This window comes from Lates calcarifer, linkage group LG24, assembly GCF_001640805.2.
Source record: "Lates calcarifer isolate ASB-BC8 linkage group LG24, TLL_Latcal_v3, whole genome shotgun sequence".
NCBI lineage: Eukaryota > Metazoa > Chordata > Actinopteri > Centropomidae > Lates > Lates calcarifer.
In genome coordinates this window covers 16,408,857-16,434,302 of record NC_066856.1, presented here as the reverse complement: position 1 = coordinate 16,434,302, position 25,446 = coordinate 16,408,857, and the positions used below count along the sequence as shown (strand labels likewise).

General features: G+C 43.1%; 1 protein-coding gene and 1 long non-coding RNA gene across 2 annotated transcripts in view; one reads left to right on the top strand and one right to left on the bottom strand.

The window, feature by feature from the left end:
- LOC108900016 (uncharacterized) overlaps positions 1-6,158 on the bottom strand; it is a 30,601-nt gene extending 24,443 nt beyond the window's left edge. The window contains exon 1 of the long non-coding RNA XR_007809418.1: positions 5,792-6,158. This is a non-coding gene — a long non-coding RNA (uncharacterized LOC108900016). The remainder of the gene's footprint in view (positions 1-5,791) is intronic.
- gli3 (GLI family zinc finger 3) overlaps positions 1-25,446 on the top strand; it is a 90,790-nt gene that overhangs the window by 41,760 nt on the left and 23,584 nt on the right. Inside the window, exons 4-5 of the mRNA XM_018700797.2 lie at positions 7,752-7,857; positions 24,259-24,464. Of these exons, the coding sequence (XP_018556313.1) occupies positions 7,752-7,857; positions 24,259-24,464 (312 nt within the window). The remainder of the gene's footprint in view (positions 1-7,751; positions 7,858-24,258; positions 24,465-25,446) is intronic.

The window sequence follows — 25,446 nt, the reverse complement described above, 5'->3', positions numbered from 1 at the left end:
TAAAATATATTAAAGGACTACAATGGTGGTTTGTTTAAGCTTATAAACTTAATATCATGCATGCACAACCATTTTCCAAAGGATACAATATATTTCTAGATTGATTTCCCACTTTCTATGCAGCCACTGGTTGCCACAAATTTTAACACCATATTGCAGAGGCACACAACTTGCTTGAGATAGATCATCCAGAAAATTTTGTTGCCAGTTATGAACTCAACCTGATTGTAAAGAAAACTTCCAGTTTCCAGAGTTGGTTTTAAAACTGGAATAAGCTAGCATTTTTTGCGATGTCCTCACTTTTCTAGGTTTTGCCTTAATGTAGTTATCAATGTAGTTAACTAATGAGTTTCTTTTTGGTGGTTCACCTTCAAATCTTGGATGTGCCCTTGAATGCACCAGTGAGGGGAATTCTTAAACTGGCCCCTTCTTTGGTAACAGCATTACCATGCAATAATACATAATTTTTACAAAAAAAGGAAGGTGACAAAATACTCACTGTGATGAAAATATAGAAATATATTTTTGTAAACAAAATTACATAAAAATACTTGGTTTCGGTTAGTGGCTTCTCAGCATGGTTCAAAATTGAGAAGCTGGCCAGGTGCCCCAAACAGAATCCAGTCATTGTGTTATTGTGATGCAGGTGTATTAGCCTCACAGTCACTATCATAAAGCCATATGCAGTTTTATAGAGGCCCAGAGAGGAGCCGTGACACAGGGCTATAGGGGGTCAGTCTGTCACAGAGCGGTCTGATAGAGCTGTGGTAATCGTGAACACTGTCACTGATAAGACCTTGGCTCATATATACATATATAGTTCAGCATACATTTTCTATGATGAGGCATTTAAAGGAGTTTTTTCAAACAGATTGTGGAACCAGTGCATCTTTTCATTTCTTCTGTGACCCCAATTCCTAAATAAAGATCTCACAAAAGATCAAACCCTAAAGCAGCGTTGTATTTGACTAGAATAAATCACACAGGGGGCGTTAAAGCAAAATAAATGTAGCAAAGTCCCAGTGAGTTAACCTGAGGTTTAAATCAACTCCCTTCTCTCTGAGAGGTATCACTGTTTGGAGACGAGGAGATAGACAGATGTGAGAGACGGAAGGGGAGAGAGGTGTAGTGCAGTGTTTCAGTTACTAAACTGCTGTGTAAATCTCTCCTCAGCTGGGTGGGGGGAGAAGGGGGCGGGAGGGTGGGGTAGGGTAGAGAGGGTGCTGAAGCGAGGGGAAAGGGCCAACGCGTAACGCTTTGTTCTGCTCCCCAGCTTATCCCAATCTGGAGAAATTCACCAAACGTAGGAGATAGATTGGCGCTCCGCAGAGGCCTCGTGAAATAACCCTCACTCGCTGATCCACACTGGGATACAGGGAGGAAAGGGAGGTGGGGAAGAAAGGAGTGGAAAAAAAAATGTAAAAACCGGGAACGGCTAGGGGTTGGATGGTGCTTGGGGCCCCTGGAAGAGCTGTGTGCGTGTTTAACTCTACTCTCTAGCAAGGCATGGGTCCTTGCGCTGGTGTGTAATTTGTTAAGATTGACTTGGCTTTGTAAATGTCTTGCAAATGCTGGAGCTCCATCAAGATATTTGTGTGACTTATGGAGAAGGAAGGGGGTAGAAGAGGCAACTACAAGCTACTTGAAGCACAGATGTCTTCATCACTCCCGATTCTTGACTTCTGGTTACTAAAAATGGCTTTCTTTCCAAATATTATTTCAGATAAATGTCCTGCAAATGGATACGTACACTTGGACTTCTTGTTTGTAAAAATTTTAACTCTTAGATAAAATTTGGCCGGGCATTGCTGCATGTCACATGCATGATATATGAGCAGAGTGAAGCCTTGAAAAATTATCCTGTACTTAACTTTGTAAATATTGGTGCAAAGAGATAACCTGCTCGAACATTAAGCTCCAGTGCAAATATGCATAGACTTGTAGAACCATGAAGAGAAAGGATGGGCATTGACCGACTTGTTCAGTCTAGACAAACAAATTACTTCTGACAGCTAGTAGCGATGGAATGTATACTCGAACAGAGAGCCTGTTATCGTGCATAGCTGGTGTTTCTCTTTTTACCACTCACTTTCTCTTCTCTTCTCCTCTCTGCTCTGTTTTTCTTCTTCACCATGTTAATTACTTTTACCCACAGAGAGACTTTTTGTGTTTTAAGGGTGTGAGAGCAGTTGAGCAAGAGAGACAGCAAAGGCAAAAACAGTGCAGAACACAGCGGAGGAGAAAAAAATCTATTGATTTACAGAGGAAGGGCAGAGTGTGATCTGCCAGCCTTGCGTATATGATGAATGGCAGAGAGATTGGCAAGCCAGCACTTAACATTCTTCTGTTATTTAACCTCTCTGCTTGTTTTCTTCTCTCTCTCTCTTTTTTTTTTTTTTTACTATTGCTTCTTTCTTAATAAAGGCCTGTTTTTATCTTTCTCTGTTCTAGTGCCCAAACATCACATACAGTAGAGGAAGCTTTGCACAGCAAGAACATTAGACTAATTTATACAGCGGTAATTAGGCCATTAGACCTGAAACAATCTGGGACCCATAATTAAGCAAAGCACTCCAAAAGTCAACAGCAACTCCCATTGAGCTTAGTCTCCCAAAGTGTTATTTACATGTCCAAACAGCTTGAGGTCTCAGTGTAAGCAAACATGTTGAGAGACTGGGAGTGAAGGGATTGATCAGAGGGGGAATTCGCCTTCACAATCGAGCCAGCTTCGACGCTACTTCTACTGTATAGGGCTTTTCGTCTCCATCCTCTGCCAATGATGGGAGGCCCAGTGTCACATTTCTCAAGGAAAGCAGGATTAAAAGTAATTTATGACTTTTATTTAATCTTTACTTTTTTTGCTGAATACCTGATGCTTCTACAGGTCTATAAAGTTACTTAAATGAAACAATCTGAGAGGGGAAAAACACTCTTTGGGTCTGAAGTACAAGAACCTCACTTCATCTTAAGGGGTCATAATGTAAAAATATTGGGAACCACTGCTCTAAGTGTGTCAACATCTCAAGGTGCCACCTTCAGAAGTAAGTAAAAAAACACCACTAATAAAATGCACCCTGAACTGCACTATCCTCTTTTTGCACAGCAAACTCATGTACATGCACTTGTACTAACTCCCTGAGAGGAGAGATGCACATATATGCACTTGCAAACATGCAAGTAGACAAAGTCTGGTGCATCTTTCATACAGTTTGCAAAGTGTTGCAGAATTGTGGTGTAACTGCGGGCCTCGCTGCAGACGAGCGTGCCTGAGCAGTGAGATCATGAGCGGGGAGAGAGGTGGCATAATGAAATCTGGCAGTCACAGCCCCAGCACAGGCTTCATATGTTCCACATTAGCAATTCACAAACCTCTGGAGCAGGCCCCAGCAGCCCCTTTTCTCACTCCGCCTTAGTCGCTTATGACAATCTGTCACTGGCTCTTTGTGCTCTCGCAGTGGCGCGTCGATGAGAAGCGCAGTGTTTATGGAAGAGTGTTTCGTCCTCGGCTGTGGGTGACACTCTGTTAGAGCAGAGTCAGTGAACCCTCACCGGAGCCCAGAGGAGGAGCCCAGGTTTAGCCGTCAAGACAATAAACTCACAATGCTGAGTTGACAACAAAAGAGAAAGAAGAGAAAATGTTTGTGTATTATCAAAACCCAAATCAAAATTGTGAGTGACAGCTCAAATTCTCCTAAAGTATCACATCACATATGTTCCAAAGCACAGTGAAGATCATTTGTGGTAAAACTTCCATTATGAAAGGAGATTAACCAATAAGGATATTGCAAATGATATGCTTTAGGCTTTATCCTCCCCATGTCCTCCCCCTTCTTTTGAAATTATTCAAGTGTCCAATAAAGGACAAGGCAATTACCATCCTCTCTCTAATGAAGGAGAAGCTGGCTTTTGGACCTAAGCATGGTGTGTTTGTACTGAATTAGAATTAATGAGCCTGGTCAAAGTTTACCTCTAATTGCCCTTTCATTAAGACCCATTTGTAATCATGTCTTAATGACTCCCAACCCTCTCCTGAAAGAATGAAAAAGGAAAAATTTAAACCTAAAATTAATAATGCTGCTCTGAAAAGTTGCACTGGACTCATTAAAATGTTTAAGAAGAGTTCTGAAGAGCTGATGAATTGGTAAAAACGCTATGAAATTACACTGCATATATTTCAAAAGATGCATCTCACAAAAGTTTGAAAACCCTGATATCCAGTATTCCAGAATTCCTGACTTTCCTCATTTGGTTGGATGACTTAATCCTCACTTTGCCAGTGGTGGTTTACCATATGCAACCAAGGCAAACCATCGTGATTACACTTTCCGAAGGAATGCTGGGGCTGCTGTGGTGTGTGGCTGCAGCATTGGCTTCCTATGTGCCTTCCAGCTGTATTCTGTATTAGAAGACGAGAATACCCCTGAATATCCACAAGAGCAGGGGCAATTTAGTCCCGGAGTAAACAGTAAGGAGTCCCTACAGGAAACACTGGAGATGGATTGCAGGATGGATTCTCTCCCCCTCTCCCTTTCACCCTCTGTTCTCTGCGACTGTATACATTCCCTCCAGTGACACAGGGCTGTTTGGCTTGCTAATGGAGAGCTGTGCTGGCGTAAAAGAGGTGGCAGGCTCTATTTAGATAGGGCCATGGTAAAGTAAACTTCTGAGTTAAATTTAAATAAACCTCTGCGGAACAGTTTGCCATGCGGCAAAGTCATGGGCCGCAGCAAGAGGAGGGAGGGAAAGAGTGATGAAGGAGTAAGAAAATAAGGGTCCAGTCTAGGCACAGGGCTGTGCTGAGTGAGGAGCTCCAGAGACATAAACATAGGGGGATCTGGGTAATTCAATGAGGAGAGGCAGATGTGGGAATGAAGGTGTGTTGATGCGGGGGTGAAGGGGTGGAGTCTTTAAAATTATTTCACAGTTTTTAATCTTCTCCAGTCATCCCCCATTGCCCAACAGGACAGAGGTTAGTGTAAAGTTCCTGCAATGTGGGCAGGGATCAGTGAGAACATGAAGCCTTTACTCCCATCAAGCTACAACACGGTATATAGACCCCGGGAAAACCTGAAGGTTCATTTCCGGCTCTGACAGCCGAGGGCCGACAGCCCAGGAGTGGAGCTGTGGAGAGTAAACAAGGCAGATTCTGCCCTTGTCTAACACCAGCCAATCTCTCCATCCCAGCATCCCCTCATCCCTCCTTCCCTCAGCAGCTCTGGAATCAGCTGAGGTGAGCCAAGCCAAAACTGAGTCATCAGGAGGAAACTATCAAACAGACAGAGACAGAGTGGTCAGATACTTGCCAGAGCTGTATGGAGGAGGCTTTTACTACTTATCTCTGCTATTGTGAAAACAGGATGAAAACCCTTAGTGTGGTTACTGGAAGTTTCTTGAAGTTTTCTTTTCACTCAGCAAGCACATTAAGCAAACCATAATTTGATCTGATATTGCTCTGAGTGATATTTCAGAGTGTATTTGGAAACATAAATGATCAGCAAAAAGTAATTACAAATTAGAGACCTCTATTTTTTTTCCTAATGTAAGATACAATGTTAATAGGGCTGCTGCACAGCTGATGAAGTGAATTTTGAATTATGACCTGGAATTAAAATGTTGTTTGTGCATTATTTTACTTGATTCCTCATCTGAAGAGCCAAATCCATTAGACTTTTTCTACCGCAGTTTCCCCTAAAAGATTTGCTCTTATCCGGGACATCACAGTGTCATGTCTACGTTTGTTTGTTATTGCTACGCAGCCAGCGTTAGCCTTAACAGCTGTTTACTCACTTACTTTAGAGGAAACGTAGCGAGTTCAGCATCAGACTTCATTCCTTCAGCAGCCCTTCAGCTGTGGAAAGCAACACCAATATTAACCTGTTTTGCTTTTATGTCGCTAATTTTCTTCTACTGAATTTAGCATGCTAACCGGCTAAGCTAGCCACCTACCGTCTCGTTGCGATAGTGTGTAACTTGCGTAGCGTCTAGTCTGGCCTCAGTCCAACATGAGGAGATGAAGTAGCAGCTCTGCTCTAAACTTTTGTCTTGTAACCTCAACAACGACTCTAACTCTTGGTAAGTAAACAGCTGTTAGTGCAAACGTTGGCTATGTAGCGATAGCAAAAAACGCACGTACAGCACTGTCACAAGGATGTTTGCTAATTTGCTCCAGGTGTAAGAGTGTCCTAAAGTGCGTCATAGAGCACCAGTATTTTAGGCTTTAAAGGGCATTTCACCAATTTAACATGTCAAAGTCAATTTATCACACATACGGAGTACTACAGCCTGTGAAAACAGCTGTATAATTTTCTCTGTGGCTTTGGAGAGAGCTCTCTTAAGTTTCCAAAAAATACTCAAGTTACATCTCAGTTTGAAAGACTACACATTTTTAATGGAAGGCCTGTGATACTTTTTTTTGTCTCTTGCAAGTGGCTCAACTTCATAGAACTATAATACTAAATCCCTGGACTACGTCTGTGAGATTTATATTCTATTGCCGCAGATTACAAACAACACCAAACTGATTTAATTGTAGCTGTGTTAGCTCAGGCTGGCAATGATCATCCCAATGAAAGAATGACTGATGAGGTAAACAGACCTGAGTGGTGCTGGGGAATCAACACCTGCTGTGTTGCCTGGCGATGCAGCTGTGTTGGGCATGGACTAAACACATGTAGAGCTGTCGGGCACCCCACCGTTTGGCCATCTGCCCTTTTGGCACACACTATGAAATGTTTACAAGCAAAAACACATAGCTAGCAGCCTCAGAGACTCGCCATGTGAAGGTATACAGATGCTGACACATGCTTTGCCTCAGGGTGGTGATACGCAACTTGGCAATGGGCTCAGTAACAGGCAATAAAGCGATGTGTGTTAATACTGTATGTGTGCGAAGGTGTGATTTATTCGTTTATGTGTGGACCCCAAAAAGTTTCCTTGTTTGTGATAGTTGTTGTTCCTGTTTTTCTGTAAGAGTTACACCATTTCAGTTTCACAACTCGACCCTCAGGTAGGCAAGCCTTTGAGCAAAATTCCCACTCACGGTTTGCTTGTTACGACTTGTCCAACAATGGATGCATAGTTGCAAAACAAAATTCCAGCTTTAGTTTTTAAGATTATGGTGTGGAGCACAGTTAAGGTTAGAAGATGAGTGCATACATATGTGAATCCAGCCTAGTGGCAGCACAACAGTTTCAATTTCAGGGGTAAAAATAGAGAAAGGCTTGGAAGCTCGTATTATGCAAATGTTTTAATGTTTTATCTGGAGGGGGGAAAAAAAAGAAGCCTCTCGATTCTCCCTGGCAGTTGTGACAAAACACTGAAACGGAAAAGGATGTTTTTGTTCTGGTTTTGTACGTTTCATTGGTTGTACTTAAACATTATCCTTTGTACAAAACCATATTATGCTTGGTACAGTGAGATATGTGCCATTTGGCTGCCTTTCTTACGGTTATTTATCACTGTTTATTTTGAGTTCTGTCAGCCTTGAGACGTTTACAAAGACTTCCTCAGTGAACATTTTGGAGCAGCGCAGCTTTTAGTTCAGTGCATTTAATGAAGTCTCATTTGGGTGGGTCTGTTGAAAGATAGCCATCAACCACTGCCTTTCATTATAGCTGCTATTTAGATTAGCTGAGGAGGGAATGAATTCACATGGCGATGTTTTTTTGGAGGAACCAGTGGTCTTACAAAGTGTTAAGAAAAAAACATGTCTCATATGTTTTTTGTCTTTCTCTTCCTGTCATTCTATACAGCTGCACCGCAGTTCTTCCCTACCTTCCACCCTCCTGTGCCAATTGACGACAGACATGCCCAGGGACGTTACATCTACGAGCCCTCCCCTGTGCCCCCTCTTCACGTGTAAGTCTCCTCAAACTGGTCACACACACTCAAATACACACTAGTAACTGAAATACTGCAGATCACACACACCTGCGAGAACATCAGCAGCGAGCTCCCCACTTATTAACGGCGATACAAATCAAGCCCCCAAACTTCCTTCCGCTTGTGGGCGTGGAGCATCCTCTCCTCATGGGTGCTGGGCGCCTCTCAGTGCCTTCCAGGATCAAAGGCCGCGGCCCTGTACGTGCGCAACATGATCCGCATGTCAGAGACACGCAAATGAACATGTGTCAGAGACATGGAAATGAGAGCAGGGCAAGGGGAGCCTGGGAGCGTGCGATTCTCATAAGAGCAGTGATCAAGCCCTGTCAGGAGAAGGAAGCAATGCCTCTGCTGACATCTACCCATCTCTGACAGACACAGATGGGCACCTGACACATGAACTGTATACAAGTAACCATCCCGCCTCATCCTGATCACATGCACGCATAGGCTATCAAATATAAAGTATGGTAAAAATGTGGTGTCATGCCTCGTAAGAGAGTGGTAAGTATTTATAAGCGGGGGAACTCTTATTACAGTAGTCTCGTATTTTCCCAGGAGGGCTTCTGACTGGCTGGGTCAGCAGAGAACTTCAAAGCATCCCTGCATTCCCTTAGCTCACTCACTAACACACACTCACGCACAAATGACTCTTTTTTCCCCCCTTACTTTTAGTCACCCTCTTTCATTCTTTCTGTCTCTTTTTACTCTTGACATCATTTGTATTCTTTGCGTCTAAACAGCAAGTACCATGAGGAGATGCTTCATCGTCCTTGCGGTGCTTGTTTCTTACCCGCAGACACGAAGGAAGCGATCACCACGCGACGAGGACAAATTGGATGGGGCAGCTACTTGGGCCGCATTATGTTTGATATTCTTCATCATTATCAACCCCCCCCTTCCTTTCCTCAGGAGTCATATCTCTCCCTTGCTGATGTGCCACTAAGCGTAATGAATTTTTTATGTCCCCCCACCCCTCCTGCCTCCCCCATCTCCGGCCCACCCCACCTCTCAACCCCTCGTCTGCTGCTCAGGGGCTGCAGCAGAGGAAAAAAAAAACACGGGGTGGTGGGTTGGGGGGGGGCCCAGAGAGGCGAGAAAATAAAAAAGGGAGGTGATTGATGCCCCATGTCACTGCAAACAAAATGGCAAATATAATTTAGCATTTAGCTTATGCAGGAGATAATGGGGCGAACACGCGGCAGCAACACAGGCTCGAACAAACAGCCTGGCTTGTTATCCGTCAGCAGCGCTTTGGTACGATCTAGAGCACAGGTTAGGGAGGGGGGAGGAGAGAGAAATGACGAGGGGTGTGGTGGTGGAGGGGGCAACACGGAGCCAGGGAATTGAATTAAGGGGGAGAAGTTATGCAGCACCAGTGTCTTCAGTCACTCTGTCCGGACAGGAGTTATCTGTACGCTTGGTTTGCTGTCATTGGAGACATGGCCGTGCTCTGCCATGCTACTTATGGCCTATTTATCCAAGCCATTAAGCATAGAGCTGTTTAATATGACACGTTACGCTGAGGGAAACTATTTGTCATTATTATAAGACAGGTGTTTAGCAGCTAGGCTTATTTAAATCAAGTCTGTGAATTCACCATTATGCAAGTTATCTATGAATTATGTGGGTTTCATGCAGAAATCTCAACTACTTTTGAGTCTTTGCACTGGGAAGCAGCAATATTGCCTGCTTGATTAAAAAAGCAGCACTGAATTCCTCAGTGAGTAGAAGCACTCATCAGTTGTGGTATTACAGCTGGGTCCAACCACCTGATGGCAAATTGGAGTTAATTGCACTTCCAGGTTTGGCTTTGTGCAAGTTTTAGCTGCAGCCAAACTTCACAAGTATAGAGCCACAGCCAAAAAAAAATCTCTGTGAAAGATTTAAAAATGATGCAGTCTGCTCGGTAACGTTGCTCGTAGCCAGCCCAAGGAAATAGAGGCAGTCAACGTGTAGCTGTCGCTTCAGGGAAGTGGAGGACAGGAGCCGGCTTATGGAGAAATATTGAATTGTTTTAAGACAAGTTTTCCTCGGTGAACAGAATTAATCGTTATTAGCCCTCTCAAAGATATGCCTAAGTACACAGGGACTATTATTGCAGTACTTCCCCATGCAGCCTCTCATTACGGCCTGTAATTACAGTTGGGTTGGCCCTGCGGCAGTTCCATCAATCCAGCCAGCTTCCCCCCGCCACGCACACAAGCCAGTCACCACTGGGCATCCATGGCCGGAGAAAAACACCACAAACGCCCCGGCAGCTTGTTTCCTCTCTGCCACAATGACACATCCACCATCCGTACGTGGCAAATGAACAGAATCATATCCTATTACTGTGAAGGGCCTAATTGAAACATGTTTATTTATGGCCCCAGTTTTCAGATGAGGAGTGGGGCGTTAGCTGCACTGCTAACAGGCTTCAGCGATATGAGGCGGTGGAATTAAATTAAAAGCTCATAAAATGAAATATGCTCTGTATTAGCTGTTTGACACTTAATTTGCCTTCAAATGAGCAGAGGAAATCACAAATTAACTGTCCTTTGTTTTTTTTCCCTCTTTACCTCACCTCCCCTATTAGGCAAGGGAGAGCGCAATTACAGACAGAGGCTAATCGTTTAGTTTATGAATTCTTGTGGGGAAGGTACCAATGTGCCATTCAATATTAAAGCCTCAGGGTCAGGAGGGGGGTGCAGGTCCCTTCTTGTGGGTGCTTGCTTTACTGAGGAACTCGTATATTTACATGAAAGAACTGCGCTTTTCAAGAGTTTCAGCAGCCCAATTTGAGCTGAAACCAAAGCCAGCTAACGACAAACCGTTCAACTTGAGGAAAGCCTTAATGTCCTGTACTGATCCAGGACCAGTCAAAGAGATTTTCTGCCCTAAAGCTGGTGTTTTTCCTCTGCATGTTTCTGGTCTGGAAACAGCTGACCTCCAGCGTCACCAAACAGAGAAAAGCCCTTCCTGCTCCAGAGAAGATGCTTCCTGCTTAAATAAACACATTGATCGGTGAAGAGCAGGCTCTCCATGGGAGCTCTGGTCCCCTCCGCCACCACCATTGTGCAGGACTGGCTTAATGGGAGTTTTGGAAGAAGGGGGGTGAAGGCCAGGGCCAAGAGAAGAGACAGCTTCTTTCATTCCAGCTTTATTGCCTGACCGTAGTACACAGAAAAACAAAACAGCCCTCTCATGTGGCTCAGTGCCGGCTCTCGGTCACCCGGAGACCGCTCAGAACAAACAGAGGTATTCGTCACAAGTCAATTATCAGCATCAGAGTTTACTCTGGAGTCCTGGGCCCTCGTGCTGTGAATGGGGCCACAAAAACAACAAAACATTCTTATGGGATAAGCAATTGACTCACAGCCTTTTGCACACTTGCCGTATGTGGATTTAGGAAAGAATTAGTCAAAATGCCAGAGTCAATAGAAGAGTTTATAAAGTTGTAAAACAAATACAACAGCCAGAGCTTTGAGGTTTTGCTTTCTTTCTATGTAAATGTTTATTAATGGTGGATTTTCTCAATTATGTAAGATACAAGATGTTTCTGAGAATAGATATTTTACTAAAACACCTCAGGATATGAGCAAATGCAAAAAGTGCCATTTAAGAGAATTAAAACATAAATCTATTATCCCTTCTCTGCTTTGTATATGTCAGCAAAACAATGTTTTTTTCCATTTTGAAATATACACAGATATACACATATATTCATGGATTATCCTTGCTTTGATTATCTTTTAATGGATTTTTTTTATTAAGTGCAACAATCTGAGGCTCAGAGATGCCAAAAAGGTTATGTTTAATAGAAAACTTGTTACACATGAATAAAGTCACGGATTGTATTTTCTGTCACTGTGGAGGTAGAGTGCAGGTGGGGGCTGTAGGGTGTGTTTCCGTGTTCCCAGCCTGTGTGGTTATTTCATTCAGGAGTGTGTTTGTTCAGCTGCGGGCCTGGGCCCGACTGGAAGGTATTCTGGAGGTACCCGGGGGGTGGTTGTGGGGGGAGAGAGAGCTGCAGCACGTCTCTGTCATCGCCACACAACCTCAGCTCTGAAATGATGAGCCAGGAAGGAGTTAATTGATGTAAAGGCTGTGTGAGATGTAGCCTCAGAAGTTTGATTTAATCTAAAGAGCAACCAAAACTGAGTGAATCACCTTGTTGCCCTCCGATTCCAAATTTAGTTGAGATTCTTGCCAGTTTACACTGTATCTACACACCCTCTCTCACATTTTGCTCTCGCTGTCCTCAGAAAACAGATTTTTTTAAAGATGTGTTGACTATTGTTTTGTTATTTACATAAACTGTTGTCAGAGAGCCCAGTCTGGGCATAGAGGAGCGGCATGTTGCTTAGCATAAAGACCACGGTCTTATCTCAACTACTCCTTCCAGATGGGACGAGGCCGAGCATTGCAACACACTCAACACACACACACTCAAGTACAGACACACTCATGCTGCAAAACAATAGAAAGGCAAAAGCATGTAGTATAGCTTTTAAAGAAGATACAGAAAAAGAGTTTGTTATTTATGGTGTGATTTGACTTTGCTGTGATAAGGCCTTATTTAATAGCTGATATTTTGGTTTCAGGCCAAACCTCAAGACTATTTTTACTGTTTTTATCTGCATTTTACTGGCATTACTTTGTAATGATACATTTTTGTAACATAACTGTTATTTACAAGCAGCATTTTTTCAGGTTCCCTGTCATAAAAATGAGTAAAAATAATGGCCTATTAATATTCACATTTGAATATTGTCTAGACTAAAACACAATGTGAAGTGAAGCCATAAATAACATTAGGAATTAATGATTATTTCATAATCACATCTGATAATCTCTGTCCAGATAGGGCTGCTGTCACTGAGAAGCCTGGGTAGAGAGATGAAGGCCACTTTTTCATCTTCCTCTTGAACTGTCCAAAACCCATTCTGTGTGACTTCGTAGGTCACCCCTCTCTGGCGTAGTCACTGGTTTCCCTCTCTCTCTCCCCCCCTCCCCCCTCTTTAATACTTTCTCTATGGAGTAAGTCGGGGGGACAGGCGGTCACGCAGTAGCTGGCTTCATGATTAATGGTGTTTATTCTTGACAGAAGGCTCCTTTATTTATCTGCATTGCAGTTTCACTGATACTATCAGTCACCTGAATGAAAAATATTCAGTCATACCAATTTTGCAGTATAATTGAGTAGAGTCACTTCCTTTCAGTTTTTTTCCCCCCTCGCTCTCCTCTCCCACTCTATCTGGCAGCCTTATCATCGCCACAGTAATTTTCGCGCTGCGTTGTTTGATATGGAGAGGCTGGCTTTAGCCGTATTTGACATAAAGCCTCTTCAATTTTCACTGAAGGAAAAAAAAAGGAAAGAAAGAAAGTTGTGCACCACTCTGTGAAAATGTGCGAGGAGGGGAAAGTATCTCTAACCCCCCTTTTTTTCTGAGGCAATTTCAGGATTTAGAGAGAAAGGAGATAAATGCCTAAGCAGAAATGTGGGCAGATTGAAGTTACAGTATATCTATTTTTTTGTAATACACCAGTTTTCAGAACCCTATATGGGCAGCGTAGTCTTTTTTTCTATTCAGCCTGAGCACAGGACCGTGATATTTTGAAGGCACCTGTGTATTTTGAGAATGATGGATCCAGCAGGTTGGGGGGAAGAAGAGAGAGCGAGAAAAAAAAAGAAAAAGAAACGACTTTGGCACAGTAGATATTTGACAAGGCCTGTAAAGGTTTTAGGGTTGAGTCATTACCCGTGGAGATCTGTAAAGACATGTTCCAAAACTCTACTTACCAGGCTAGGATTACCTACGCTGAGGCTGCTGCAGCTGCTGTGTGTATATTTGTATTTCTCCCTAGTTATTAAATATCACATGCATTTTTCATGTTTTTTTTTCCTTTTTTTTTTTTTTTTTTTGCTCCTTGCTAAATGGTTTATGACTGATTTAGTATGTCTTAAAGCCATATAGTAATCTTCATAGTATTTCCAATCTACAAATGATTCCTTACATAACACTTTTATTCATGCAAATCAAATCCCGTCTGATTATTCCTTCAACAAATATTTCCTTTTCATTGTAATATCTTCTGTGTTAGTCCTTGGGTGAATTTAATTTTAGGGTCCATTAAAAATATCTTTGAAAAAGGTACATTTTCGATAAAAGGGGAATACATTAATCTCTAATACAGGGCCTATGAATTTGCACATGTAACACATTAGTGGATTTGATTTTCTACACACAAGTCATTTGCCCCCTCTTCATGTTTGAGATCTCAATTTGTAGCTCTCCCATGGAGCACAATGGAAAAAACAGGTCTGAGGGGAAGAGATAACAGGCAGGTGCCAACAGCTCTGCGCCGTGTGTGTGTGTGCGTGTGCATCCACACTACAACACACACACACATACACAACATTTGAAACATTTTCTCATCAGTCATTTTATTTATTCCACTGCCATTTTTTTTTAGTTTTCCTTTGCCACTCTTCTTTTATTTTTTCCTCTTCAATATAAAACAAACAGAGTGAACTGAAACACACATTCATTTTACTGTTTTTATTAGGTTCAGGCTGCTTTTTTCACTCTAGACATTTAACAATTAATTTTTTGCAAAATTTTATTCAAACATTAAAATTATTATAATATGCATCACAATTGAAATGAATTTTCTTGATAAATTATTTTTCTTTAAAATGTCAGTAGTGTGCAGTGAAAACTGCAGACATATTCATGTTTGTTAAAACTCCAAAATAGTCAGTTTACAAAGATATATGACAAAGCTCAGTAGTAAATATGCAGACATAAGGGGATAGAGCCAGATGATGTTTGATATTTTATAAGTAAAAGGTTATAGTTTTTAGTGGTTTCACTGGTAACTTATTTGCTGGGTGTGGTGGACTGTCACTTTTATGAGCCTCCTCTTAATTGGCTTTGTAAAAGACCCTCCTCTCATTGGTGGGGAGCTATTACAGAACAGCAGTGACTGTCAAGATATTACCTGGTGCTGGCAGCACGCCGCCTCACATCGTCTCCGCAACCTCCGGCAGCCACTATCCTGACGTCTGCTTCTCCTCACAAATAGTAGCACTTACTTTTCTGCAGTTAGAGGAAATACTTTTTTTTTTTTTTAAATAGGAAATATTTCTCTCCTTATGCACAGTAATCAATTTTAGTTTAAGTAATTCAGAGTCAGTTTACAGCTTTTTTTTCTCAGCCAGTGCCCTACAGACGTCATGCTGTAGCAGTGCAGAAATGTGGAATTTCCATTACTCTGTACTCTGGGCTCTGGGCTCCAGACCCTCGCGATCCCACTCTGGGGGCCAGTTACAGCAAGTAACGAGACCAGGGCAACAGGGTCATAAATCCTCTCCAACTCTCCTCATTTTCCATCGTCCCTCTGTTCCTCCCTTTTCCTTTCCTCCTTCTCTCCGTCTCTCCTCTGCTTCCATCTCTCCCAGTCAGCCCTTCAATAAATGATTTTGGAGAAACCTTAAATGCAACAATGTAAAATATTACCACATGTTGGTTATAAAATTCCTTTAGTTGGGCTGAGGTTCTGCTAAAGACCATTGACAGTTTTAATGTGGGAGGAAATGAGCTCATTAGCTCTCTTACAGCTTCTACACCTCTTCTCCTCCCTCTTTCTATTTGTTTATCTTCCGAATCACGGGAAATTTCACTCCTTTTACACTCTCCTACCAATGAAAATTAATTCATATCACATAAAGCGATTCTTTTCTCTCAGCCCTTTTATTATCTCCCTTATCAGATGTGGCGTCCATTACATCTGATAGAGAGTGGTTTCATCTAATAATGTTCTTAGGAGTTTGGAATGAGCCAAAAAGAAACCCTTCTCTATTTCTGTCTCCCATGATACTTTTTCACTTGTGAAGTTTTTTTTCTCTCCCCCCAGCAAGTGTCCAGTGGGAGCTGCACAAATATGCACAGTCATGCACACAGCTGCAGGGTGACTGCACTTGTAAGAATGCAGTTGTTGCATGCCGATCATTTATTTGACATGTCTGTGGGAGTGATTTATTAGTAATTCAGAATGACAGTTTGTTTACAAGGATTTAATAAACCTGGGAAACTTCTTGTCTTGTTCTTAGAGCCAAAGAAAGAACATAAATGCTTTCCAAAGTGGGCTTATTAGGAATTCCCTCCCATTCATATCAGTTTTGTTTCACTTATGTAGCAGGTTTGTGAAACATCCTCCTTTGGGTATATCCAAAATTTCCACAAGGACTGTGTTTAAGCCTCCCAAAGCTTCATCAAGCTCGAGCTTGGCACCACCACGCACTCAGCCCCTTCATGATTAAATATCAAGGAACTCCACTTGACATTTTATTAGTCCAACAAGATGGATGAAATGGCCAGAATAAAGTAGGCTGTGTCTGTTCACTTTCCCACCAGCGCTTGCCTTTCTTCTGTCCAGCTTTCCTTTCCTTCTCTCTGCAAGAAGTATGTATTAGGAAAGCGTGATGGATTTCATTCTGAAAAGGAGATTTTCAGTGTAGAGAAGGAAACATATATTTATGTCTTGTACCTGATGCTCCTGTTCTCCTCCCTCCGTGTCTCAGCTTTCCCTCCCCTCCCTCTTCTTCCTCCCAACCTCCCTCCTTTTTTTCTGTTGTTCTACCTCAGATCTCTGTCTGAAGGATTAACCATCTCCAGCAGTGTGTCTCTGCTGTCTTGTAGCGCTGTGTATTGTTTGTGATTTGCTCAGGCCCATCCGTGCGGCTGCTCATTTCAGCAGCCCAGTGTGACGCGGTGAATTGAGGAGGGGGATCATGCAGAGCCGTCTCACCAAACCGCACCCGCTCCTCGTAGCCCTGGGCCACACTCATTCTCCTTGCCGCCCCTCACCTGAGATGGGCCTGTACGCACACAAGACACACACGCTCATTACCTGACTTGTCAGGGTAGTGGAGGCGATGGGGTGTGGAACCTGAACCCTGTTTAGCTGCAGGCGTCAGTTGAGTTTTTCTGTAAAAGCATCAAGGCCATCGAGACTCTGCTTGAGAGGAAAAGGAAAGATAGATTTGCTTCCTCCTTGTTTTCAGAAGTTTAACACTTCAACACCCAGGAGTCCCCTCCTATCTTCTCTATAGCCTGGGGCATGCCAGAACTCAAAACACTAACTGAGAGCAGCGCTAATTCCACCTGTACTTGCTTTGAAAAAAGCAGCAAGTAAGTGTGTAATTTGCAGCGAGTAGAGATGAAGGTTGAATGTTCCATGCAAAGTGATTGCTCTATTTGTAAAAGGGCAAAATCAAGCATGGGAGACGACCAAAAAAAAAGAACAAGAAAATCTTTTTTTTTCTTTTTTTTTTTTCTTCTCATGTTCGTTCCCTGATTCCAGCCCCCTTGAAATTACAGGAAAAAAAAGGCAGGCTCATTTTGTGTAATTTCACTTTCATGTTTTCATTTTCTTGCTATATACTCTGTTGATTCGTTTTGGTAGACATTCTTATCTCAGTGGCTGAAATTACATTTAATTGCAGTGTGGATAAATGGTTTTGGAAACAGCCTGTGACAACACCCCCCACCCCCCTCCTTTCCCCCCTGCTGCGTGGCAAAGCCAAACATAAACTTTTCAAACCAATGATTGTGTTTGGTCATAATTTAGAACCAGCACAAACCGTGCAAAGATGTGATTCTGCCTTTTATTGATAAAGCAACGATGAGGAGGAGCCTTGATTTAAAACAAGAAGCATTTTTGTCATGTGTGGCACACCTTGAGCAGGTTTGTTACTCCTCTGGAGTTCACACAGGCAGCAGTTATAACCAGAGCCTCTGACACCTGGACCCGTTTGTTATGACTTGAGCCTGTCACACTCACTGACTCCTACTGATAAACATATGTTATCACTCCAGTAGTGTGGAAGTGATACGTGCTCACAGGGATGTACTGTACATCTTTCTGGCAGGACAAGTGCGCATGTGTGCTCACTCTGCTGTTTATGTGTAGACAATATGAGTGTGACTGCAACACACAAGGGGAGGAGATGGAGTGACTGAAGGAGAGTGCATTCAACTGGACAGCAAGTGTGTGTGTGTGAACTGACTGTGCGGTGTATGGGAATGTCTGGCACGCCTCCAGAGGTATCCCATAGAGAGGGAATCCTGCTTGATGGGACCATGAATAGAAAGCCTTCCCCACCCCCTGAACCCACCCAGCCTTTTGATGTCAGGGGGTCACACAGAGACCTCGCAGCACTGGGGGGACATAGTTACCCTGAACGCCTGGCAACATCACCGTGCCCTGCCAGGCCCCATGGTCTGCTCTGCCTAGCCAGAAGAAAAGCTTAAAGCAAAGAGGAGGAAATTCACATTACAAACTATAACTGTCGATGCTCACAGAAAAGGCTAAAGGACTAGTCCTTGACCTTTCGCTTATCACTGAAATTCACTAGTTGGGTTGAAAAGGAGTTAATTTTTATGCTGAATTTGCAACGTTTCCTCTAGCCTGTTAAGTAAACAGCTATTAAAGATAACTTTGGCTACATAACCTTAGCAAAAACATGTAACCCCATTAAGGGATTATGACACAAGCAGCCACCATAGCCTCACTTGCTCGTTAATGCAACCTGCAAACTTGTGGTTAGTGTTAACATTGAGACCACATTAGCAAATTACTAACCTGTGTGATGATTGCAACAGATAAATATGTCTTGTGTGATCAGCTCTTTAGAAAAATAAAATACACAATCAAAGAGAGATTTTAAGTTGAAAGGAAGTTGGCTTTTTAACATTGCTGGCAAACAGACGTATGTCAGTCATGTTACTGAAAGATTTATAACATGACAATCACATGTCAGCATTTTTGAAAATCTTTATTTACCATGTGAATCACACTATATCAGATGTATCGCCTTTTTGAACTCTCCATTTTGTGGGTAGGAATTGTTGACTTAGTGTTGAAAAAGATGCATTTTTAAATGCAACTGCCTAAATGTAATTAAGTATTTGCTATCCAGAAGCCACTGATTTGATGTATGGTTGAATTCAAGCCACTGTGTAATTGTCATTACTAATACGAAAAATCATTGGAAGTCATTGGAATGTGCTTCAGTGGCAGAACTTAATGAAGACTTTCCCATTGAATCGTTAGGAACCCAGAATATATCTACCTTCCTCTGTTTGTGTCTGTCTCTCAGTCTCTGTCTGTCTTTCTCTCTCTCCCCTTGTCTCAGCTCCCTTTCCTTTCTCCTTGGGTCTCAGCTGGCTCTGTTCCTGTGGCCCTTTGATCTCAGTGAAAGGGTTTGGAGCTTTAAAGTGCTTCTGTTTCCGCTGTCAGGAGCCCCTCTCTTCCTCCTTTCTGGTTTAGGCTTTCAGAGCGGTGGCAGCCTTGTGCTGTGGCTGGGTGGGTTGGGGCGGGGGGTGAGCGCAGGTTTCTATGAGGTGGTGAGATTGAGGTGAGGTGAGGTGAGGTTGGGGGGTGGGGTGGGCGTGTGATGCTGTCAGCCTCGGTCAAGAGAGTACCTGACACCTGACTGATCCCAGTTCCCTCCAAAACCTCAGTTCCCACCTCACTCAGCCCCTTGTGGCCACAGGCGTAATATGTCAGTAGAGTTGGATCTACCTGGGTTTGACCTGTGCACCTAATATTTTGTACTACCTCTTCTCACTCAGTTTCCTATATATGAGAGCACCATTTTCAAAGATCCATGCAGTGGGTTCCCATTCACAGTAGAGACTCAAACCACAGGGACATTTGTGATGTCTTAGGCTGCAACAAGATTTACTTTAGCACCATGCCATTGAGACAGTGGGGTTACCAAAGCAGAGGCCTTGGGCAAAAAAAGCAAAGCTGGCTTGCAAAAAGGTTTAACCTTGCTCAAGTTTTACCATAATATAAGACTAAAGTTGCTGCATTAGCCAGTCAAATACATACAAGCACATAATCCCGGTAGATCACTTTGTAACATTAGCCTGGCATTTTTACTATTTACTACATAACTGTCGTGATGGCCGGTAAAATGATAACATCATGATAACTTTCCACACCAGTGAAATCCTTCCACGCAACATGATAAAGCACTGTGCAGTCTTTTGGTGCCTGATAAGCTCTGTTACTTAGGACTGTTAGCCAAACCAGGCCTCCTGGATCATATTTCATTGTCTTACTGGTACTTACAAGAACACACCACCACTAATGACCAATACAGCCCCTTCTATTTTTTTCAAGCCTGGCTGCTTTTGGTCTGACTGCCAGTTTGATAGTACCAGTCACTCAAAAGTCTTGATATTAATTTGGTCACGTTTTATTGAGATTAAATGCTGCAGACAGCACTGTCCAAATGAAAGGATGGGGTTTAATCTAATTTCTGTTGGAGTTGTTAGGTATTGTGACTCTCAGCTTTCATGTTTTTTTTTCTTTTTCTTTTTGACCAATCCAGCAGCTACAGATGAAAATATGATTGGATTATTGAATTTAGACTCAGCAATTTCCTGTACCCTTCTGTGAAGAGCACATCAAGAAATTTTCATTTTATTTAATGCTACGACCATTTACGTGCTCTGAGCCAAAAGTATTTTGCAAAGCGCAGTTCCTGTTTTAGCAGACCGCTGTGTCAATACCACCAGGTCTAACTGCTGCACCACAATGATACCTTCTGTCCTAAGTGAAGTCATCAACGTTCACCGCAACTGTGTGTTTCTCCTGCAGTGCTCACCAAAAAAATTATTAGTGTTGATATAACCTTGTTCCAAACAAAGATTCAAGGCCTGTTTACATGAACACACACCCCTCCGTGAAACCTCAAAATCTTGTGGGGGCATATTTACACTTGGCAAGTGTATATTCATCCGGTGAAATAAGACGACGGTTTTAAAATCCACAGACCGCCCCGTGTAAACATGCGATGCCTTAAAGAGGTGCTGGCTGGTTTAAGCGAGGCCACGTGAAAGGAAATGGTTTCCATATGTCAGGAGTTCAGGCTTTCCTTGTGCCCTGTTTGCAGGATGCCTTCTTGGACGGTTAACAGGAATTATAGACCTACAAAGGGAAAGTAGAGGAGTGAGGGAAAGGTTTTCTCTCCTGTAAGAAGAAGCCTGCAAACCCTGCGGTACAGCTTTGATGTAAATCTCAAATCAGGTGTAACTAAGACGCTACTTTTCTGGCACACACTTCCTCAAACAGTACACACACACGCAGGGTGAACATTCCTTTACACACACGTACACACTACACATTGTCAGATTACTTCCTTTCGTCATGTTGATTAATGCACGCTGGCAGATGCTAAGACGATCTCGGCCCTGCAGAGAGTGGCTGAATGCAGAGGATCGAACACTCTCTTGCTTTTTTTTCTCACATGTACAGAGACACAACACTGTCCTCTAAACCATCCATCTCTCCGTTGTCCTCCTCAAATCCCCTCACACCTGGCTCTGCACCCCCCGAGACCTCTTTTTCTCTCCTCCCTCTCTAACTCCCCCTCCACCCTAACTCTTCTTCTGTCCGCCCTTCCCTCCTAATTCATAGTCCATATCTTCACTCACTCCCTTCTTCCCAACTACTGTTCATGCTCTGCTCTAACACCTCTCTCCCCTCCTTCTCTCCTCTCCAAACTTTTCTTTCCCTTTTCACCTCTCAACAAATCTCAGATCTCCCTCTTCCCCATGCCACCATCTTCCTACCAATCAACATGTGCACTGTCTTTTCTTTTGTTTTCTGACCACCTCCTTCTTCAATACCCCCAGCCTGCCAGTAGGGCTTTGTTCATACTTGCTAAGTTAATTGGAAAAACAAGGCAAAGCAGAGGCATTTAACCAGGGTCAGAGAAGGGAGACGCAGCCAAGGCATGACAGGGTTAATCAGTGCCATGGCAGCCAGAGTGGGTGTCTGGCTCTCCTCAAACAGGCATGTGGAGGGCCAGATGAGGAACCAAAAAAGTCAGGAAATTTCACTACCTTTCCTCTAGGGTTCTTATTTCTACATGGAAAATGTCTGAAATGTGATATGCAGCCATTTCAGGGACATAGAAATATTTGTCCCACATTAAAATGGCCCCCCATCCATCTGGAAATGTCCTGATTTTTAATGAATTCCATGGTTACATTTTCTCAGTTGTATATGAACATGTCAGGTGCAGGACATGGTTGAAGTGTTTCTGTTTCTGTTCTCATTTCACCCTTCTTGTCCTCTGTCACGACAAAGCAGGTTTTTTGCGTTACCCTCGGTCACATGTGTGCACGGGTGCATACGTGCATGGTCAGCACACGCAGTTATGTCAGCTATGTGACATCAAAGTGAGCGTCACTCCGCAGCTGTGTTGTGATGTGTGCAAATGAGCCGTGTAATGGTGGCAATGTGGGCACATGACTTGCTTATCATAAATATACGTTCTCACACACACACACACACCTGTTCTGACGTGCACAGTTGCCCTCAGTGTGGCCTGCTAGGTGTGGAGGAAGTGCATTGTTTCTCATGAGTTTTGTGACAGCAGACGTGCAGAATCACACTAATCAAATGGACGTGAAAGAAAAAATGTAACCGTCATTGTGTTGCAATGTCAGGTACGATCCCTAAATCTGTCACCTTTGCACACTTCAACAGCAAAGCTTTCAGATTCCTCCCAGGACTTCCCCTCCTGAGAGTGCTCTTTTTTTCTCTTTTTCACATACACCTGCTTCAGCATCGCTGAGACATGTTGTCACACACTTGAACACAGTGAAAGCTTTTAAAATCGTCCCATAGCCCCTTTGGGCTAATTAAAGAAAGGCTCCTGAAAACAAAGTTTGTATGTGTGAATGCCTGTGTACACATATGTCTGTGAGTTACAGTCTCAAAGTGTGTGTGTGTGTGTGTGTGTGTGTGTGTGTGTGTGTGTGTGTGTGTTGTTTCTGCTCCTCTGTGCTCATTATTGGCCCTGGCCTGAGCTCTTTCATTAGGGGGGCTGTGAAATGGAGGGACGAATGGGCCGGTAGGGGATCAGGGGACGGGGTGGAGGTTGTAATTGGGCTGTTCCGCTCCCCTTGCCTTGCCCAAGGTCACCGCGAGACAAACTCCAGGCCAGGTCTCTTTCTTCCCTTTCCTCCTGTCTTCTCTCACCCTTTTCCCATCTCTCCTCCCTCTCCTCATCTCACCTCCGTCTTAAACCCTCACTGCCACATTTTCTCTCTCCCCTCCCTCCTTCCTCCGCTCATCCTCTCCTTCTCCTGGGGTCTTTTGTCACAGTAGACTGGTCCACTGGGGAGCCACAGAGAAGTGGAGGGGCTAATTCAGTCTAATCTCTTAGCCTGTTAATGTCTGGCTGATATGTGGATTTCTCCACATCCTCAGGGGAAGGCCTTTGTGGTGAAGGCCATCATTATGAAGTTTCCTAGCCCTCCTAGCCAATTATAAGAAGGGAGACAAATTAGTTCATCTCCAACTTGGCTCCTAAGAAGTTTTCCTGATTGTTCTCAACTTTATTTCTCATCTCATACAATAGAGACAATTCATAGTGAAGGTTTTTGATAAAGAGAATAGCCTGATGTCTATTTTCTATCTAAAGACAGAGATTGTGCATCTTGTGTGAGACTTGCTAATGGATTTTGTACAACATTGCATCCGTCATGTGCAATTCTGTACACGGTCTCAGCTCAAAGCCAAGTTTGAAGCCATCTGAGTAAAGCGGTGTAGCGTTGCTTGTCTGGCGCTGGCCAGCGGTGAGCTCGGTCTAACGTTTCCCTCTGATTAAGACGCAGTGGTGAAAGCTGCCTTTGATCTGAGGAAATGTCTGCGTAGGGAGCAGTTGGAATGCAGCACTCTCCTCTCTGCCTTGCAGATGGAGGGAGAGAGATAGTGTCACAGTCCATTTGTCTGGCCCTGCCACTGCCAGTCCACCCACAGTACAGTAAATGCATGATGTTCAGAGCCTGTCCGGCCTAATGAAATGAGCATGATGCCCTTGTTAAATCTGTAAAGTAACTGAATTATTTATGTTTTCTTTACACAGAATTGGTGACATGAGCTGAGTCGAATCAAAAGATTTCACATGTGGTGAATTAATTAGTCTGATTACTGTAGGCAAACCATAAAAAGTTAAGCTCATTCAAAAGATTTATGTCATGGTTTAACTTGTATATATATATATATATATATATATATATTGATATTCTACTGTTTGGGCCATTATTTATAATGGGGCTGTATGGTTGAAAATGTTCACACAGGGCTCAACTTTAACCAAACTTCTGTTATACTTGAAACTGAAAATGCTGAAACTGAATTTTTCATGTGGTTGTAAAACAAAAATCAGTCCAATTAGCATCAGTTTACAGCCGTCACATGCTCGTTCTTCAGGGAATTCAAATGATTGCTTTAAGTTTTATTTACACATTTAAAATACACACTCAGGTTTTTCTGTATTTTTCTTTCTCTGTGTCTCTGCAGACCTCCTGCGCTGGCAGGCAGTCCAGCTTTCTCCGACATCTCCCTCATCCGGATCTCGCCCCAGCGGAACCCCTCTGTGGGGGCGGAGTCGCCCTTTCACCCTCCGCACCCCTACATTAACCCATACATGGACTACATCCGCTCACTCCACAGCAGCCCCTCCATCTCCGTTCTGTCAGCCACCCGGGGTCTCAGCCCTGCAGATGGTGAATAAAGTGAAACGTACACCATCGCATGAAGCATGATGCATGTACACACACAGATGCACACTCAGCACACACACGCACATCTGCACACAAGCTCGGCAGAGCAGAGATGAGCAATAAAGCCTCAGACCCTTAAAAATAATTGTTTGAATTGATTAGTGAGGTTCGATCGCTATTAGGAGGAATCTCGATTCCCTGTATCAGTTTAATGCCTGTTTGAGATCAGAGGAGGTCAGGTGAGAGGCAACCAGATCCATCTCTATTAAGACCCAGGGGTTGGCGAGATGTTATCTGAGTGAGGGAGCGGGTGCATGGGAGTATTATGAACGCGCCACGATCGGTGTGGGTGGGGGTGCAGGTTTGAGGGAGGCTAATCCTTTTGATCTGTGAGTCATGTCAGAGACCTCTGGAGGATGCATCAGTGAGCGGCAGGGTCACGTACAGTTACATCGCACACACAGAGGGAGGGTCGGATTCAAGTTCAGGGTTGGGTGGTGGGAGGAGGGGGGTTGGAGTTGGTTGTTATGGTGTCCTACAGGGAGCATTTGTTTCTTGAGATCTCAAGATGGATTTGGACTGGGAAATCAATTACAATGGACACCAGAACCAGTTAAATTATATAAAAAAAATAGAGATACAAAATATCAATACTAGAAACGGGTAAAAAAAAATACTGTTTTTTTTTTTTTTAGTTTTGTAAAGTGAACCTCTGGGCTTTGGGCTGTAGGTTGGACAAAACAAGGAATCTGATATTATCACAATGAGCTCTTGGAAATTGTAATTTTTCTACTATTTTCTGACATTTTATAAACTAATGATTAATCAGTTAATCACCCACATAATCTACACATTAATCAACTAGTCTTTAGTATTTTATGTGTTACAGGAACGTGATTAAACAGCAGAACATAGATAAAACTACTGTAAATTATCATTCCATAAAAAGTAGGTTGATCAAAGAGCCTATTTATCAAACATCTAT